At 39.2% G+C, this 20,988-nt stretch overlaps 1 protein-coding gene across 8 annotated transcripts in view; it reads left to right on the top strand.

Moving 5' to 3' along the window:
- TET1 (tet methylcytosine dioxygenase 1) overlaps positions 1 to 20,988 on the top strand; it is a 139,121-nt gene that overhangs the window by 98,859 nt on the left and 19,274 nt on the right. For 7 of the 8 annotated variants that reach the window (XM_024253491.3, XM_063727369.1, XM_054523358.2 and 4 more), the window contains 4 exons: positions 6,465 to 6,676; positions 12,266 to 12,416; positions 12,772 to 12,858; positions 20,652 to 20,741. In XM_024253491.3, the coding sequence (XP_024109259.3) occupies positions 6,465 to 6,676; positions 12,266 to 12,416; positions 12,772 to 12,858; positions 20,652 to 20,741 (540 nt within the window). The remainder of the gene's footprint in view (positions 1 to 6,464; positions 6,677 to 12,265; positions 12,417 to 12,771; positions 12,859 to 20,651; positions 20,742 to 20,988) is intronic. The other variant, XM_002820885.5, reaches the window with a different exon arrangement.

The raw sequence follows: 20,988 nt of genomic DNA, 5'->3' as shown, positions 1-20,988 counted from the left end.
TTTAAAAAACTATTATTACTTTTTTGAGACAGAGTTTCACTCTTGTTGCCCAGGCTGGAGTGCAATGACTGTGATCTCAGCCCACTGAAACCTCTGCCTCCCAGGTTCTAGGGATTCTTCTGCCTCAGCCTCCCAAGTAGATGGTATTACAGGTGCCCACCACCAAGCCCGACTAATTTTTTTTGTATTTTTGGTAGAGATGGGGTTTCACCATGTTGGCCATGCTGGTCTCGAATCCTGACTTCAGGTGATCCACCCGCCTCGGCCTCCCAAAGTGCTGGGATTACATGCGTGTGCCACCGCGCTAGCCGTTTTAAACTTTAAAATTTTTTTAAACTGTGTAATCTTGCTCCTTCTAATATTAGTGGGTTTTTTTGTTCGTTTGTTTGTTTGTTTGTTTGTTTTGAGACAGTCTCGCTCTGTCGCCCAGGCTGGAGTGCAGTGGTGCTATCTCAGCTCACTGCAAGCTCCGCCTCCCGGGTTCACGCCATTCTCCTGCCTCAGCCTCCCGAGTAGCTGGGACTACAGGCGCCCGCCACTGCGCCCGGCTAATTTTTTTTTTTTTTTTGTATTTTTAGTAGAGACGGGGTTTCACCATGTTAGCCAGGATGGTCTCAATCTCCTGACCTCGTGATCTGCCCGCCTCGGCCTCCCAAAGTGCTGGGATTACAGGCGTGAGCCGCCGCACCCGGCCTCTAATATTAGTTTTTAAATTTAAAAATTGTATATACACATCATAGATATATTTCAAATTTTAAAAGCCATTACAATTTTAGCCTGTGCTTAGAGATTATAATTTTTAGCAGTTTGGGTATACTCAAACTAAAAGTTAGGCTGTGAAAATTTTCTGTTTTTTGAGACAGGGTCTTGCTCTGTCACCCAGGCTAAAAGTACAGTGGCGCAACTCACTGCAGCCTTGACCCAGGCTCAAGCAATCCTCCTTCCTCAGCCTCCCAAGGAGCTGAAACCATAGGCACTCACCACCACGCCAGCTAGTTTTCTGGGGTTTTTTGTAGAGACAGGGCCTCATTTCATTGCCCAGGCTCGTCTTTAACTCCTGGGCTCAAGAAATCCTCCTACTTTGGCCTCCCAATATGTTGGGGTTACAGGCGTGAGCCACCATGCCCAGCCAGAACTTTTTTTCTTTTCTTTGTTAAAAAAAAAAAAAAAATACCAAGTGTTGTGGGTTTTTTAATTAAAAAAAATTTTTTTTCTTTTTTTTTTTTTTTTTGTGAGATGGAGTTTCACTGTTGTCTCCCAGGCTAGAGTGCAGCAGCACGATTTCAGCTCACTGCAACCTCTGTGGTTCAAGCGATTCTCATGCGTCAGCCTCCCCAGTAGCTGGAACTACAGGTTGCACCACCACACTCACCTAACTTTTGTATTTTTAATAGAGACAGGGTTTCACCATGTTGGCCATGCTGGTCTCAAACTCCTGACCTCAGGTGGTCTGCCTGCCCTGGCCTCACAAATTGCTGGGATTACAGGCTTGAACCACTGTGCCCTGCCCTAATTTTTGTATTTTTAGTAGAGGCGGGGTTTCACCATGTTGGCCAGGCCAGTCTCGAACTCCTGACCTCAAGTGATCCACCCACCTTGACCTCCCAAATTACTGAAATTACAGGCATGAGCCACCGTATCCAGCCTGTTGTTAATAGTCAAAAAAATAGAAACAGAATACTAAGCTAAGAGTGATAATTTTTGTCATTGTACACCTAAGGTGAAAGTTGACATCATGATTCAATTTGCATTGTAACTAGCAAAGTTGGGTGTTTTACTTATTATTAATTTTTATTTCTTCCATGAATTCACTCTTCATAACCTTTTTTTAAGGTTATCTTCTATTATACTTTGGTAAATATGTATAATAGACCACATATGTATAATATGTGTATGCATAATAGACCATGGCTGGTTTTATCATGGCTGGGCTTGGGGCCTCACACCTGTAATCCCAGCACTTTGGGAGGCTGAAATGCACAGATCACTTGAGGCCTGGAGTTTGAGACAAACCTGGGCAACATAGCCAGACCTCGTCTCTACCAAAAATACAAAAAAGTAGCCAAGCACGGTGGCAAGCACCTATAGTTCTAGCTACTTGGGAGGGTTAGGCAGGAGGATCGAATGAGCCTGGAGAGCTTTTAAATGATATTAAAGGCTGCATACAGCCATGATCGAACCACTGCACTCCAGCCGAGTTGACACATTGAGACACTGTCTCCAAAAGGAAAAGAAAAGAAAACAAAAAACAACAATTTTAAAAGAACAAACTTCAATTTAGAAGAGCAATTCCCTTATTTGTTTAAAAAACGTTTCTCTTGAGGGTTGGAGAATTACCTATTGGGTACAATGTTCACTATTTTGGAAGTGAGTATACAAAAAGCCCAAGACTTCACCACTGCCCAATATATCCATGTAATAAAACTGCACTTGTACCCTCTAATTCTTTAAAAACAAATTTTCCTGACATGATACTCATTTACCCTTCCATATGAACCTTAGAAACACGCTAAATTTGAATAGATTGGGGGAGAGATTTATGGCTAGACATTTAGGGTTGGCTTTCTCATTTAGGAACACTATTATGTTCTTCCAACTGAACTTTCTTTTATAACCTTCTCTTTACATTTTTTATAGTTTTATTCTTAGGTTTTTTGCATCTTTCTGTTTTTTAACAACCTTACTGAGATATCAGACTTTAAACCAAACTTCTATCTGGTTATTCCTAGTATATAGTAAAGCTATTGCATCTTCAGTACATAAGGATCCAATTGTTTTACTCTCTTTAAAAATTGAGTAGATTTTTCTGTGATTCTCTTGAAAAATATTCTAGAAAGACTATTATAGCTATAATAATTGTGTCCTATTATTTTAATACCAGTCATATATCATATTGTCTATCTTTCAAATAGGACTGTAGAACAATTATGAAGTCTGTATACCAGCAAGAAGTTAGTGAATATAGTAGAAAAATAATTAAATGTCACCATAGTATTCATTGACATTAGGAACAGATAGTATATTTTTGTACAAACAGAACAAGAATGTGCATACCTTTAGTGTTCTCCTGGTTTTTGGAAGGAGGGTAATTAAAAAGCTGTTTAAATACTTGTTTTTTCTGTTTCTTATATGCATGTGACATGACTAGAAGCCAAATTTGCCTGCTATAACAAAAACCTCTATGGGGCTTTGAGCTGCTTCTGTCCAAGCCTTGAGTATGCAAGAATAATCTTAGCTGCAGTTGCCTCTTGGAAATTTAACAGTGTCTTTATCACAACGCTCTCTTCTCTCCACCAACATAGGTACCTCCTTTTTTTTTTTTTTTTTTGAGATGGAGTCTTGCTCCCATCACACAGGCTGTAGTGCACTGGTACAATCTTGGCTCGCTGCAACCTCCACCTCCCAAAGTGCTAGGATAACAGGCATGAGCCACGGTGCTGGCCTGGGTAGCTCCTTTTTACTGTGTTTCACTTTGCTAGGTGACAAATATTTTTACTGTGTTTCACTTTGCTAGGTGACAATTTTTGTCATATGACAAAATACATATGAATATATTTGATGACATATATTCATATGCTCATCATCTATTTTCATATTCTCTATTGTGAAGTGCCTATTCAATTTTTTCGGCCAATTTTCTATGGGGGCAATTCTCTGTATATGTTGTGTCATATATATTATGCCAAATATATGTAATGTCTATATATAATGTGTATATATATATATATCATGTCAAATATATGTCACGTAAATATTTCTCCTGCCCTTTTGCTTGCCTTCTTTATTTTTTTATTTTATTTTATTTTTTTTGAGACAGAGTTTCTGTCGCCCATGCTGGAGTACAGTGGCGAGATCTGGGCTTACCGCAACCTCCGCTTCCCAGGTTCAAGGGATCCTCCCGCCTCAGCCTCCCAGGTAGCTGGGACTGCAGGCAGGTGTCCACACCCGGCTCATTTTTTGTGTTTTTTTTGAAGAGACAAGGTCTCACCATGTTGCCCAAGCTGGTCTCAAATTCCCGACCTCAAGTGATCTAACCACCTCTCCCAAAGTGCTGGGATTACATGTGTGAGCTACTTCTCCCAGCCTCTTTTTTTTTTTTTTTTTTTTTTAACTCTGTTGCCCAGGCTGAAGTTCATAGCTCATGATGATAGCCTTGAACTCTCCATCTCAAGCGATCCTCCTGCTTGCCTTCTTTATTTTTTTATTTTATTTTTTGGCGGGTATGGAGTTTCTGTCGCCCATGCTGGAGTGCAGTGGTGCAAGGTGTGCTCACTGCAACCTTGACTTCCCAGGTTCAAGGGATCCTCCCCCCTCAGCCTTCTGAGCAACTGGGACTACAAGTACATGCCACTATGCCAGGTTTATTTTATTTTTTGTGGAGACTGAGTCTCAGTATGTTGCCCAGGCTGGCCTTGAACTCTTGGCCTCAAGCAATCCTCTCACCTCTACATTCCGAAATCCTGGCATTACAAGTGTGAGCTTCGGCACCCAGCCTTTTTTATCTTTTCAATTAGCAGATTTGGTGTAAGCCATTTTAAAATGCTTTGCCCACTCCTAGGTCATGAAGATGTTTTCTTCTAAAATTCTTCATTGCTTTATTTTTTGTTTAGATATACTTTATAATTCAAGTTGATCAGTGTGAGGTGTAGGGGTCAAGATTCATTTTCTTTCATAAACTTTGGAACAATTAGTCAATTTACACACACACACACACACACACACACGCAAACCTCTGATAGGGTTTTCATTGGGATTGCATTGAATCTAGAGATCAATTTTGGGAAAATTAACGTAATTACAATAATGTCTATTCCATGAATTTATACTCCTCTGCATATAGTTAGTCCTTTGTTTATTTTAATAATAGTTTTAGTTTCCAGAAGCCTTACGGATTTAATATTTAAGCAGTTTATGGAGCTCAGATTTGAATTTAAAGACTCCTAACCATTGTGCTTAATTTTCTATTGTACACTGATGGAAACTTGGAATATCCAGAAAAGGCACAAATATCATCAGTAAAAAGCTTTTTTTAGCATTTCCTATACAAAAACTTTATTAATATAAATTCATTGTTAATTTTGACAACTTGAATATTAACCAATATAATTTTGGTACAATATATATAATTTTGCATTTGAGATTATTTGCAAGCACTGTGTTATTATTTGGCTGTAAGAGGACATATCAATATAGAAAAAATTTTAATATAAATAATTGTGTCTAGGGGGAAGGTCCTAAAGCCAACTCTACTCAAGGGATGCCTTGGTAGCAATGATTGTTAACCATCTGGAGTGACAGAAGAAAGTGATATTGGGTAACTAACTTCTTAAGAAGTTTCATCTCAAGTTTTGTAATATTGTAGCAACAAAAAATTATGCTATTGGTTGCTCCATTCTGGTCACATGGATGGGCATTTTCATCATGTCCTGGTTATGTACTGATTAATGTGGTCAACCTCTGCACTTTCTAAATTTTTGATACATGGAGGCAGTTTTAAATGGTTGGATGGTTTTATGTGGTGACAACATTTGTATAGAATTTTTTTTTTTTTTTGTAGTTAACATTCAGACCACTGAGCAAATTTTAAATACTGCTGAAGCCTTTTTAACATCCCAATAATTGGATGCAGTATTAAATAAATAAATAAATATTTACAATTAATTTTTCTATTTTGCATTCACCAAGTCAACTAGACCACATTAGTCTTATGAATAAAATGCATATAATACATCCTTCCAATAACATGTAAAAATCACAGAAATCACAGAGGCATTCCTTTGTGTACATTAATTCTTGATAGTAAAATGAGTCACCCAAAGGAAAATCCGTAACATTCCTCAGATGCCCAAAATTAGTTGTCAAGTTTATTTTTAATTTTGAGAGTTCTTGGTTATTTCCATCTAACTACATTAGATGGTTTTTTTCCGTCATCTACATTTGTTGCCTTGTGACATTTGTGGAATTTCAGTGCAGTTTTCTACCAGGCCCTCTCTTGTCTGTTGTGCAAACTATAACAGCAGTAAAATAAAACACGGACTGCCTTGTACTACTTCTACAAATAATAACCACGTGTCACAGATTTTTGTTCTGCCTGTTGTTTGTTAGTCATGTAGGCTCAGGTACTCTTGTGATGAGTCTCATGGAGGGAACTGTTAAGGCAGTGGAAAGTCCTACAGGGTTTTATCCCTTGAAAAGTAGTGACTTTAAAAAAACTAAAATATGGCCGGGCATGGAGGCACATGTCTGTAATCCCAGATCTTTGGGAGGCCAAGGAAGGAGGATTGCTTGAAGCTAGGAGTTTGAGACCAGCCTTGGTAACATAGTTAGACCCCGTCTGTAGAACAAATTTTATAAATTAAGTAAATAAACTAAAATATAATCATGCAGAACGTCAAAAGGAATATCCATTGCATTCAAATTTGGCATACTTGTCTTCCATAGATGAATGTATTCTGTTTTTTCAGGTTTTAAGAAGGAGCAGTGATGAAGAAAAAGTTCTTTGTTTGGTCCGGCAGCGTACAGGTCACCACTGTCCAACTGCTGTGATGGTGGTGCTCATCATGGTATGGGATGGCATCCCTCTTCCAATGGCCGACCGGCTATACACAGAGCTCACAGAGAATCTAAAGTCATACAATGGGCACCCTACCGACAGAAGATGCACCCTCAATGAAAAGTAATTAAATCTGTTTTATACTGCCTTACCATTCAGATCTCTATTACATATTGGTAAAATTGTTAATTAGCTACCAACTATGTATATTATATGGGAGATTAGGATTTGAGTATTGTGGAATTAAAAAGAATAAACATTTCTGTAAAGAGAGTATTTTATAGTGAGTTAAGGTCAGTTTAAATCATTCTCCTTTGGAATATTACTTCACTGTGACCAGGTGCAGTGGCTCACACCTGTAATCCCAGCACTTTGGGAGGCCGAGGCAGGAGGATCATGAGATCAGAAGATCAAGACCATCCTGGCTAATACGTCTCCACTAAAATTACAAAAAATTAGCCGGGCATGGTGGCGGGCACCTGTAGTCCCAGCTACTCAGGAGGCTGAGGCAGGAGAATGGTGTGAACCCAGGAGGCGGAGCTTGCAGTGAGCTGAGATTGCGCCACTGCACTGCAGCCTGGGTGACAGAGCGAGACTCCATCTCAAAAAAAAAAAAAGAAAAGAATATTATTTCATTGCTTCCCAAAAAGGGAAGCAATGAAAGAATATTGCTGACCCAACTCACTTTTAGAGTCTGGAGGAAACGGATTTTGACTTAAAAGAATGGTCTTCCACAGGAGTGTCATATCATTGTGCATTTCCTCTATTCAATGTAAGAGAATATCTGTTTTTCTATAGTCTTACCAATGATTATGTTGGCAAATGTGAGTTTTTGCCTATTAAGAGAAATGACATCAGTGTAATTTTGACCTGAATTTCTCTTATGAATGAGAGAATTTTTTTCACATGACTAAAAACTATTTGGCTTTTTTTGTTTGTCTGTTTATTTTAACTACCTGCTAAATAACCTAGCCCATTTTGCAGAGAATTCCTCCATTTATCTATTTTCTCTCTGATGGTGCTATTAATTCTTATTCTGTGATATAATTTGCAAATATTTTTCTCAGTTTGTCTTTTTCCTTTGGCTATGTTATCTCCCGCAAAAGGTTTTGTTTTTAATGCAATCAAACATATCCATCTTTTTCCTTATTTGGATCTGGATCTTGAGTGGTATTTAGGCATGTTTTTCTGTGACTTTAAGCCAAGCAACATATAATGAAACCAATATTTTTCTCATCAACGTTGTAGCAATATTGAGCGATATTCGGGGAACTGCTCTAGGTGGTTTCACTTATAATCACAGTTTCTAACAGCCTGTTGACATCAAGTGAGAAATGACTATACTTGTTTAAAACATAAATTTTTGAAATTTAAATCTCTCATACATTTAATGAATCACTGGTGAATAGTTGTAAGAGGAGATAAGTTTTGTTGTTGTTCTTGTTGTTTTGTTTTTTTGAGACGGAGTCTCGCTCTGTCACCAGGCTGGAGTGCGGTGGCGCGATCTTGGCTCACTGCGATGTCTGCCTCCCGAGTTAAAGCGATTCTCCTGCCTCAGCCTCCTGAGTAGCTGGGACTACAGGCGTGCGCTTTAGGAGGCCGACAAGGGAGGATCACTTGAGGCCAAGAGTTCAAAAGCCAGACCAGGCAACATAGTAAGACTCCATCTCTACAAAAATATTTAAAAAAAAAAAAAAAAAAACTGTTTGGGAATGATGGCACATGTCTGTAGTCCTAGGTAATTAGGAGGCTGAGGTGGAAAGATTGCTGTTGCCCAGGAATTTGAGGCTGCAGTGAACTATGATGATGCCACTGAACTCCAACCTGAGCAACATGGCAAAAGGAGAGAGAGAGAGAACTTCATGGGCCTGATGTAGTGGCTCATGCCTGATCAAAAGCAGGAGGATTTCTTGAAACCAAGAGTTTGAGAACCTATCCCTACACAAAATTTTTAAAACCAGGCATAGTGGTGTGTGCCTGTGTTCCTGGCTACTTTGAAAGCTGAGGAGGGAGGATGTTTTGAGGCCAGGAGTTTGCCGTTACAGTGAGCTATGGTTTTGCCAGTGCACTTGACAGAGCATGATCAAGTCTTCCCCTCACCACCCCCCGCAAAAATAACAGTTCACAAATACAGAAAGATGTAAGAATACTTCAGCGGAGTCTTTTTTTTCCTTTTTTCTTTTTAAGACGGAGTCTCACTCTGTCGCCCAGGTTGAATTGTGGTGGCGTGATCTCAGCTCACTGCAAGCTCTGCATCCCAGTTTCACACCATTCTCCTATCTCAGCCTCCCAAGTAGCTGGGACTACAGGCGCCTGCCACCATGCCCAGCTATTTTTTTTTTTTTTTTGTATATATATATATATTTTTGTATTTTTAGTAGAGACGGGGTTTCACCATGTTAGCCAGGATGGTCTTGGTCTCCTGACCTCGTGATTCGCCCACCTCGGCCTCCCAAAGTGCTGAGATTACAGGCCTGAGCCACCGCGCCCAGCCCAGTGAACTGTTTTTTGAGACAGAGTCTAGCACTGTCGCCCGGGCTGGAGTGCAGTGGTGCAATCTTGGCTCACTGCAACCTCCACCTCCTAGGTTCAAGCAGATTTCCTGCCTCAGCCTCCCAAGTACCTGGGATTACAGGCGCCCGCCACCATGTCCAGCTAATTTTTTTTTGTTTGTTTTGTTTTGTTTTGTTTTGTATTTTTAGTAGAGACGAGGTTTCACTATGTTGGCCAGGCTGGTCTCAAACCCGCCTCAGCCTCCCAAAGTGCTGGGATTACAGACGTGAGCCACCATGCCCGGCCTGGTGAACTCTTATATACCCTTACTTAGATTCCACAATTGTTAACACTATGTTACATTTTTTTATGTACACATACAAACACGTTACTGTTGTTGACTTATTTCTTTCTTGATCATTTGACAGCTAGATGTAGACTTTGTCTTTTTCCCTAAATAATACTTGAATGTATTTATCCTAAAAATGAGGACTCTTCTCTTGTATATCCCCATATAATGATCAAATTCAGGAAATTTAAATTTGATAAAATACTATGATCTCATCTTAGTTCATATTCAAATATCATCCATTTCCCAATAATTTTCCCCTGTCCATGATTAATGCATTTAGTTATTTTGTCCTTTTGCTCCCTTAATCCTTTTTGTTTTCTCAGTTTTTGTCTTTCATGACATTGAAATTTTTGAAGCGAAAAGGCTAATTCTATAGACTGTTAATCAGTTTTGGTTTACCTGTTTCTTCCTGATTCAAGTCAGGCTATGAAATACAACCTATAGCCAAAGATGGCTGAAACAAAAGAAAAAAAATTTTAAAAATGAAATATAACCTGGACTATTACACTCAGTGCAATTTGTCCCACTATTGGTGTTGTTGATTATTTAAAATAATCTGAGGATGCTCTTCTAGATCTCATAACTTATCACATTTCGTCTGTGTTTCATTTTTAAAATACTAGTACATAGTAAGTTAAACAACATTTTTCTCTCCATGTCTTTTTCAATGATATGAATAAATTTCTTATCTTTCTATTTGTTTGGCAACTTTATTCTATTCAAAATGTTTTAACCATTTTTATTCCATTTGCATCTCATTTAGTAAGTTTCATTGTAGTCTTTCTTTTATAAGCAATGCTAAGTTACATATCAGGCATTTTCCAGGCTTTCACAGTGAAAACATAAAAAATAGTTTTTTTCTAAATTTTTATATTATTTTCACTTTTTCAAAATAATTGGTTTCTTTATTGTTTATATATTTTAATCATTATATAAGTACAATATATACTAAGTTGTAAGCATTATGCAATTTTATTTTATTTTTTACTTAATTATTCTTTTAATGTTATTTTTGTTCTTTCTTTCTGGTGGAATTTAAAAGCATGCAATCCTTTTTTAACTTTCATTTTAGGTTCAGGAGTGCATTTGCAGGTTTTTTATTTAGGTAAATTCATGTCACAGGGGTTTGTTGTACAGATTATTTCACCAGCCAACTACTAAGCTAGTATCCAATGGTTATTTTTTCTGATCCTCTCTTTCTTCCCACCCTCCATCCTCTAGTAGGCCACAGTGTCTGTTGTTCCCCTCTTTGGGTCCATGAATTCTCATCACTTAACTCCTGTTTATAAGTGAGAATATGCAGTATTTCATCTTTTGTTTCTGCGTTAGTTTGCTAAGGATAGTGGCCTTTAGCTTTATTCATGTTCCCACAAAAGACACGATTATGTTCTTTTCTGTGACTGCATACTATTCTGTGGTGGATGTGTATCACATTTTCTTTATTGAATCTGTCATTGATGGGCATTTAGGTTGATTATATGTCTTTGGTATTGTGAATAGCACTGCAGTGAACATTCACATGCATGTGTCTTTATGGTAGAATGATTTATATTCCTTTGGGTATATACCCAGTAATGGGATTGGAAGAGCATACAGTTTTATAACTACAAGAAGAATACATGGTACTTTCATTGTCATTCTTACCATATAGTTTAGTTTAAGGCTTTAGAAATGCCCTAAAAGTTACACACTTAAGATTTAATTAAATGAAACCGGTTTTCTGCTCCATTTTTTCTATTGTGCACTTTTTAAAGTTTTTAAAATTCAGAAACTGTTTTGTTTTTGTTTTTCGAGATGGAGTCTTGCTCTGTCACCCAGGCTGGAGTGCCGTGGCACGATCTCAGCTCACTGCAACCTCCGCCTCCTGGGTTCAAGCAATTCTCCTGCCACTATGCCAGGCTATTTTTTGTACTTTTAGTAGAGATGGGGTTTCGCCATGTTGGTCAGGGTGGTCTTGAACTCCTGACCTCATGATCCACCCACCTCAGCCTCCCAAGGTGCTGGGATTACAGTCGTGAGCCACCACACCTGGCCAAGAAACTGTTTTTATATAAAATATGTATTGTTTTTCAATCCTCAGAAAATTATATCAGTCTCATTTTAGATATAAAGCAGCTGAATTCCAAAGAGGTAATAAAATGTTCTAATTTTCATTTGTGATATGGAACAAATCCAGGATTTAAAACCCAGATTTAAGAACCAGGTTCTGTCTAGGCTCAGTGCCTCACACCCGTAATCCCAGAACTTTGGGAGGGTAGATAACTTGAAGTCAGGAGTTTGAGACCAGCCTGGCCAACCTGGTGAAACCCGTCTCTACTAAAATTAACAAAATTAGCCAGGCGTGGTGGCACACACCTGTAATCCCTGCTACTCAGGAGGCTGAAGCAGCAGAATCGATTGAACTTGGAAGGCAGAGGTTGCAGTGAGCCGAGATTGTGCCACTGCAATCCACCCTTGGTGACAGGGCTAGATCCCATCTCAAAAAAAAAAAAAAAAAGAAAAACCCAGGTTCTTTATCTCCCTATCTCAGACATCTCCAAATCAAACAATACTGTGGATATTTAGAATAAATCTGTATAGTTTATTCCCATTTATTTGGATTTGCAATCATAACCAAATATTTTTGCTAAAAATTTGGTTATAATAAAGTATAGTTAACCCTGGTCCCCTAGTCAGATTTCTTGAAAAAACAAAAGTTAGCTTTTTATTGTTAACATTAAACTACTTTAAATAAGTAATATAATAGATAAGCGTTATAACCGGTTCTTTAGCCATTCATCCTTCTAAAGCTATATAAACCTGAAATGTTCTCTCTGAGGTATTGTAATGCTTCATCAGTTCACTCTCTTGTAATTACAATCTTACAGTCGTACCTGTACATGTCAAGGAATTGATCCAGAGACTTGTGGAGCTTCATTCTCTTTTGGCTGTTCATGGAGTATGTACTTTAATGGCTGTAAGTTTGGTAGAAGCCCAAGCCCCAGAAGATTTAGAATTGATCCAAGCTCTCCCTTACATGTAAGTGTCCTTCTTTATTCAAATAATTTATTTTTGAATTACACATTGAATATGTAAGTGCATTCCTTTAACGTTTTTTGAAACACTATGAAAACTAAATATTGAAAAGTAGTAATCGAATAGTAAAATTATATTTCTATTATATAAGTAAATAAATTAATTAAGACTCTAAATAAATTAGGTAAAGACTTTAGCTATCTCCCCAAATTCCAATTGTCCCTGGCTTCCTCCTCCTGCTGTACTACCCCACCCCAGCAAAATCATCATTAAAAGAACCTAGAATTTTATACTCAGCCAAAATAGGAAAAACCCATTTGCCAAAATTTCAAAGACTCAGAAAGTTTACTACCCACAGACCTACTATGAAAGAATTACTAAAGGACGTAATCCAGAAAGAAGATATATGAAACCGGAACGAATCAGTCCGGGACACGAGGCCATGGTGAGCAAAGAAATTAGTCGAACTTGGTGTTAAGTTAAATAAGTTCAATACTTATATATTATATTAAATTAAAATAACCTATAAGTATAACTCCACACCTTTATCAGCTCGTGGGTGGGTAGGCAGTGGGAGGGGGTGGGGCACCAATAGGAACTAAGTATTCTAATGTGTTATGCTTTGTTTGTGTAGTGAGGATTTGTATATTGATTAACTATAAGATTGATATCTTTTAATCTTTAAGCAGTGACCAAGAGTAAAAAACATTTTGTATTACAAGCCACTATACACATACATAGACATAAGAAAATAATTAGACCTATCTGAAAACAATACTTACCTTTCTTACATGTAACAGCAGTAACATTAAAATATTTAAAAAGTTAATATCAATGTAGTTATTCTAAGAGTCTATGATACATCATTTTTTATCAGATTTCTTTCTTTTTCTTTTTTTTTCTTTTTTCTTTTTTTTTTTTTTGAGACAGAGTTTCGCTCTTGTTGCCCAGGCTGGAGTACAAAGGTGTGATCTCGGCTCACTGCAACCTCCACTTCCTAGGTTCAAGCAGTTCTCCTGCCTTAGCCTCCCAAATAGCTGAGATTACAGGCATGCACCACCATCATGCCCAGCTAATTTAGTATTTTTAGTAGAGATGAGGTTTCACCATGTTGGCCAGGCTAGTCTCGAACTCCGGATCTCAGGTGAGATCTGTAGTCCCAGCTACTAAGGAAGCTGAGGTGGGAGGTTGGCTTGAGCCAACCAGCTAGGTTTTCTTTCTAAATATTATATGATAAAAGTATCTGTCCCTTTTTGGCTCTCTGAGCAGCACTGTAGTGGTTGACAAGAATAAGGCAACACAAAGGGAGCCAAGAAGAAAGTGCTTGATCCATTTTCTAAGAAAGATTTGTATTACATGAAAGCATCTGCCGTGTTCAATATAAGAAATATTGGGAAAACACTAGTCACCAGGACCCAAGGAACCATAATTGAATCTGATGGCCTCAAGGGTCGTGTATTTGAAGTGAGTCTTGCTCATATGCAGAATGATAAAGTTGCATTTAGAAAATTCAGCTGATTACTGAAGATGTTCAGAGGAATAATTGCCTGATGAGCTTCCATGGCATGGATCTTACCCATGACAAAATATGTTTCATGGTCAAAAAATGGCAGACAATGGTTGAAGCTCATGTCAATATCAAGACTACTGGTGCTTACTTGCTTTATGTGTTCTGTGTTGGTTTTACTAAAAAGTGCAACAATCAGATACAGAAGACCTCTTATGCTTAGCACCAGTGGTTCGGCCAAATCCGGAACAAGTTGATGGAAATCATGACCCGAGAGGTGCAGACAAATTACTTGAAAGAAGTGGTCAATAAATTGATTCCAGACAGGATTGGAAAAGACATAGAAAAAATTCTTGCCAATCTATCCTCTCCATGATGTCTTTGTTAGAAAAGTGAAAATGCTGAAGAAGCCTAGCTTTGAATTGGGGAAACTCATGGAGCTTTATGGTGAAGGTAGCAGTTCTGGAAAAGCCACTGAGGATGAAACAGGTGCTGAAGTAGAACGAGCTGATGGATATGAACCACTAGTCCAAGAATCTGTTTAAAGTTCAGACTTACAATAGTGGCAAATAAAAAGTCATATTTGTGGGGGAAAAAAGTGTGTGTTACTTTATAAATATAAAGGATCTTCAAAACATTCAAGGAAAATTCATATTATGAATAAACTGTGCATGGATTTCATAATATTTTTCACCAAAATAAACTCATACTTACTTGTAACATACCTGAATGGGGTCTAGTTTGATGCACTAAGAAGGATAAGATGTCAGTTTATAAACTGCCTCTATCAGAGCAACATGAATTGTGCTAAAATTGAGGCAAGAACAAACATCAAATTTCTGGTGAAGCTTGGGTGGAAGAATGATAAAATCGTTGATGCCTTATAAAAAGCTTATGGGCACTGCCCCAAAGAAATCTGCAGTTTACCAATGGATAGCTCATTTTAAGAACGGATGGGACGATTTTGAAGATGAAGGCCAAAGCGTCAAACTGTCCATGTAATTTTTTTTTTTTTTTTTTTGAGTCTGGTTCTCGCTCTGTCATCCAGGCTGGAGTGCAGTGATGTGATCTCAGCTCACTCACTGGACCTGACCTCAGGTGATCCGCCTAACTCAGCCTCTCAAAGTGCTGGGATTACAGGCATGAGACACTATGGCCAGGCAGGCTTTTAGAAATTAAGATAAAATTGGCCCTCTCTGGCTGTTTAAGGAAAAATATTTGGGCCAAGATCAATGACAGTCCCTACTCCTTCCAGGTGCCCAATTAATACCTAGGCTCTTTTATAAAGTTATTTTGTTGTTGTTGTCTTGAGATGGAGTTTCGCTCTTATTGCCCAGGCTGACGTGCAATGGCTTGATCTCGGCTCACTGCAACCTTCACCTCCCGGGTTCAAGTGATTCACCTGCCCCAGCCTCCTGAGTAGTTGGGATTACAGGCTCCTGCCACCATGCCTGGCTAATTTTTGGTATTTTTAGTAGAGACGGGGTTTCACCATCTTGGCCAGGCTGGTCTTGTACTCCTGACCCTGTGATCCACCTACCTCAGCCTCCCAAAGTGCTGGGATTATAGGTGTGTGCCACAGCACCTGGCCTTTTGTGTGTGTGTGTGTGTGTGTATATACACTATATATATATATATAATTTTTTTTTTTTTTTTTTTTTTCTTCTGAGACGGAGTCTTGCTGTCACCCAGGCTGGAGTGCAGTGGTGCGATCTCATCTCACTGCAAGCTCCGCCTCCCAGGTTCACGCCATTCTCCTGCCTCAGCCTCCCGAGTGGCTGGGACTACAGGCGCCCACCACCACACCCGGCTAATTTTCTGTATTTTTAGTAGAGACGGGGTTTCACCAGGATTATCTCAATCTCTTGACCTTGTGATCCACCTGCCTTGGCCTCCCAAAGTGCTAGGATTACAGGTGTGAGCCACCACATCTGACCTGGCCTTTTGTATTTTTTTTTGTAGAGATGGGATTTCATCATATTGGCCAGGCTGGTCTCGAACTCCCGACCTCAGATAATCTGCCCTCCTCTGCCTCCCAAAGTGCTGGGACTATAGACGTGAGCCACTGTGCCTGGCCCACATCAATTTTTGAGGAAAAATTAATCTTGTTTGTTCCCTAACTGAATAGATATATCAATTGGTTCAGCCTACACGATTCTTACTGAAACATTATAGTTGTGCAGACTTCCTACTTGATGGGTTCCAAAACTGTTGTTCCCAGCTCAGCTGCAGAAAATAATAGAAATTTTAAACAAATGGGATCAAGATCCTGAGGCATTCTTAAAATTACAACAGGAGATGGAGCATGGCTTTACCAGCATAATCCTGAAGACAAAGCATAATCAAAGCAAAGGACAGCAAGAGGTGTAGGAAGTCCAGTCAAAACCAAAGTGGACCACCAGTAAAGAGCAAAGTTCATGGCAACAGTTTTTTTGGGATGCTTAAGGCATTTTCCTTGCTCACTTTTTGGAGGACCAAACAAAAATAACATCTGCTTATTATGAAAGTGTTTTGAGAAAGTTGGAGAAAGCTTTAGCAGAAAATAGCCCAGGAAGGCACCACCAGACAGTCCTTCTCCACCACAAGAATGCTCTTGCTCACTCCTCTCATCAAACGTGGGCAGTTTTGCAAAGTCTATCAATGGGAACTCATTAGGCATCCACACTACAGTCTTGATTTAACTCCTTCTGATTTCTTTTTGTTTCCTAATCTTAAAAAAATCCTTAAAGGGCACGTATTTTTCTTCACTTAATAATGTAAAGAAACAACAACAAAACTATATTGACATGGTTAAATTCCCAAAGTACTCCATGCTTTAGAAATGGATTAAATGTCCAATATTGTCACTTACAAAAGTGTCTTGACCTGGATGGAACTTATGTTCAGAAATAATGTTATTTTATTTTTTGGGACGGGGCCTCACTATGTTGCTCTGGCTGGGCTCCTGGGCTCAAGGGATTCTCCTTTCTCAACTCCAAAGCTGAGATTACAGGCATGTGCCACCCTGCCTGGCAATTTTTTTTTTAATTGAGATGGGGTTTCGGTCTTGCCCAGGCTGGAGTGCAATGGCGTGATCTCGGCTCACCGCAACTCCTGCCTCAGCCTCCCAAGTAGCTGGGATTACAGGCATGCACCACCATGCCCAGCTAATTTTGTATTTTTAGTATAGATGGGGTTTCTCCGTGTTGGCCAGGCTGGTCTTGAACTCCCCACCTCAGTTAATTCACCTGCCTTGGCCTCCCAAAGTGCTGGGATTACAGGCATGAGCCACCATTGCAGACTAGTATTTTTTATTTTTATTTATTTTATTTTTTGAGAAGGATTCTCACTCTGTCACCCAGGCAGAGTGAGGAGCAAGGCCACCCACCTCGGCCTTCCAAAGTCCTGGGATTACAGGCGTGAGCCACCACGCCCAGCCAGAATCAGTTTTAAGGAGGACAGTGACATACTTACACTTGCCCTTGAATGAGATCTCTCTAGACGCTGTTTGAACAATAGAGTAAATGTAACCAAGAGTGGATTTAGCAAGATGAGCCAACTATCTATGAGCACAATCCATGGAGGGGATAATGGTCACTTAAATTATATGGGGTGGGGGGTTCATCTTTATCATCAGGCACACTGGAAATAGGACCAGGTTTGTAGAGGGCGGATCAGTAATTCAGTTTAGATATATTGGTATTGAGATTCCTAAGGGAAACCTACATGGGAATGTCAGGTCAATAATAGGAATCTGAAACTTAAGAAATGGTCTAAGTGGTAAGTATAGCTATGGATGAGGATATGATGGTCCTAGAGATTAGATACAGAGTGTGAACAGAGGCCTGGTGTGGTGGCTTACATCTGTAATCCCAGTACTTTGGGAGGCCAAGCCAGGTGGATCACTTGAGGTCAGGAGTTTGAGACCAGCCTGGCTAACATGGTGAAACTCCGTCTCCACTAAAAATAGAAAAATTAGCTGGGCGTGGTGGCGGGCACCTGTAATTCCGGCTACTCAAGTGCCTGAGGCAGGAGAATTGCTTGAACCTGAGAGGCAGAGGTTTCAGTGAGCTGAGATCGCACCACTGCACCCCCACACACACAAAAAAAGAGTGGGAGAAGGAGTTAATCTTGACCACCAATAGGTAAAGATCTGATAAGTAATTCCCTCTGTATCTGACATGCATGTTCATTCTAATGAAATAATTACAAGGTCAGGATTTTACAATATGAATAATAAGCCTGTAATAGTAAAATAATACTAATAGGGCCAGGCACAGTGGCTCACACCTGTAACCCCAGCACTTTGGAAAGCTGAGGCAGGTGGATCACTTGAGGTCAGGAGTTCAAGACCAGCATGGCCAACATGGTGAAACCCTGTCTCTACTAAAAATGGAAAAAAATTATCCAGGTGTGGTGGCTCATGCTTGTAATTACAGCTACCCAGGAGGCTGAGGCAGGAGAATCGCTTGAACCCGGGAGGTGGAGGATACAGTGAGCCGAGATTGTGCTGCTGCACTTGCACTCCGGCCTGGGCAACAGAGTGAAACTCTGTCTCAAAAAATAAAAAATGAAAAATAATAAAATAATACCAACAGTGAACTGTACAAACTATGAGTTGCTTCTAGTTGTCTACTTTATTTCAGTGCTTCTACACAATAAATGAGGTAATTTGAGATGACCTGTTCCTCAGCAGGACTTGTGACTCTGTGTGGTCCATAACAGAATAAATATTATTACAAAATAGAATAAAGTGATGTGAGAATACTGAAGAATTTAAACCTGATGCTGCATACAAAAAGTATAGAATTTACATGTGACTTTTCCAGTGTTCATATCAATAGCAGTACACAAGTGTTAACATTTCTCTGCATTGTTCCACTTGTAGTAAAACACGGTTACCCAGCCCACTGGATACTTCCAGTGACTGAAGACATAAATAGAATTGTTTTAATGTGTGTTGATTTAAAAGTTTCTCCCAAATAAACATCATACTTAGTGTATGAGTTTAGCTAGGGCATGTTTTTAAAGTAGGGTCATGACTTTCCTGTTTAGTTTTGTTTTTTTGAGACAGAGTCTGGCTCTGTCTCCCAGGCTGGAGTGCAATGCCATGATCTCGGCTCACTGCAATCTCCACCTCCCAGATTCAATAGATTCTCCTGCCTCAGCATCCCAAATATCTGGGACTACAGGCGCACGCCACCACACCTGGCTAATTTTTATATTTTTAGTAGAGGCTGGGTTTCACCTTGTTGGCCAGGCTGGTCTCGAACTCCTGACCTCAGGTGATCTGCCCACCTTGGCCTCCCAAAGTGCTGGGATTACAGGCTGACTTTCCTGTTTTTTAAACTACAACGGGTAAGATAAAAGTAGCCTGATTAACAGACAAATCTATGAATGGATCCTATGAATTTTTTTGTATAATCAAGTCAATATAAATCAATAGGAAACCAAAATGATTATGAGACACTTTACAGTTGCTAAGATGGAGGCTTGTCAGAAACCACTAAATAATTGACTTGCTGTGTCTAAATTATTGTGTAGCTTTGGCTTTTATAATAATTTGATGCATACCAATGGTCAATTGATTCATATAATGGTCTCCTTTCTGTGTTGACGGCATCTTCTTCCACCAAATCTCACATGAGCACATGAGGCGAAAGCCTTACTCGCCCTTTTTAGTCCATGTTCTCTATACGTGTTTTTCTTTTTTGAGACAAGATCTGGCTCTGTCACCCAGGCTGGAGTGCAGTGGTGTGATATCATCTCTTGATCTGCCACTTGTGCCTCCCAGGTTCAAGCAACCTTCCCATCTCAGCCTCCCAAGTAGCTGGGACTGCAAGTATACTCCATCACAGCCAGCTAATTTTTTTTATTTCTTGGAGAAGTATGGAGTTTCACCAAGTTCCCCAGACTGGTCTCAAATTTGTGAGCTCAAGTGATCTGACCACCTCAGCCTCCCAAAATGTTGGGATTAGAGGCGTTAGCCACCACGCTAATAGAGACTCTTGTGATAGTTTTCCTTTGAAAAAATCTGATGTCTCTATCAGTAGCAATCCAGATTTCTTGAGTGTTAATAGTCCTCATAGTCCTTCAAAGTCTTCTTCAATTTGTAGCTATTATGGTGTAGAAAAGAGAACTATAGACAACCACTTGCCCACTTACTTCCTTTGATCTGCAGGCATTTACTAAACCTCTCAGTGTCCTGACCTTGCTCTTTCGTAGAGATCATGCTTAATATTCCTGTTTCATGGGCCATAAGGACATGTGTTTAATTCATAAGGACATATGGATTCCATTTGAAACAGGATCTCACACAGAGTAGGTGTTTTATGTATGTACTCTCTCTTCTCCGTTATAGGAACTTGTTACATTGTAACCAAGTTACTTGCCATTTCCCCTTGCCAGCAGGAACGTTGTTTTCATTTATTCCAAGTGCCCAATACTATTGAATAAATATAAAACATAGCTCTCATTCTTCACAACATGAACAGTATTGTAATTTATCTCTAACACTATTTAAATTTCTAATTAACTTAGAATTTTCCTTTCAAAAGACTTCACTAAAGCATAACAATGTCTAATAGTTTAGATGGAGAAAAGAAACAATGTGATTTTCTGTGGTAGCTATTTTATCAGGATAAGTATGAATTGTGCATTAACCACCATCAGCCATGATTTATGATTCAGTTGTACCTTAAACACACGAAGGTGTGATTATAAAATAACTAATGGATTCTGTTTTCCTATAGGAAAAAAACCTTGAAGATAACTTACAGAGTTTGGCTACACGATTAGCTCCAATTTATAAGCAGTATGCTCCAGTAGCTTACCAAAATCAGGTATGTATTGGTATGAACTTTTTATTTATTTATTAATTTGAGATGGGGTCTTGCTTTGTTGCCCAGGCAGCAGTACAGTGGCATGATCAAAGCTTACTGTAAACTCCTAAGCTCAAGCAATGCTCCTGCCTCACCCTCCAAAAATGATGGGATTACAGATATGCCAGACTGTTTTATATTTTAAAAAGCCATTGTTGGCCAAGCTCATTAGCTCACGCCTGTAATCCCAGAACTTTGGGAGGCCAAG

The sequence above is a fragment of the Pongo abelii genome, chromosome 8, assembly GCF_028885655.2.
Source record: "Pongo abelii isolate AG06213 chromosome 8, NHGRI_mPonAbe1-v2.0_pri, whole genome shotgun sequence".
NCBI classification, from domain to species: domain Eukaryota; kingdom Metazoa; phylum Chordata; class Mammalia; order Primates; family Hominidae; genus Pongo; species Pongo abelii.
The sequence above is the reverse complement of the archived record's forward strand: the minus strand, read 5'-3'. Positions and strand labels throughout refer to the sequence as shown.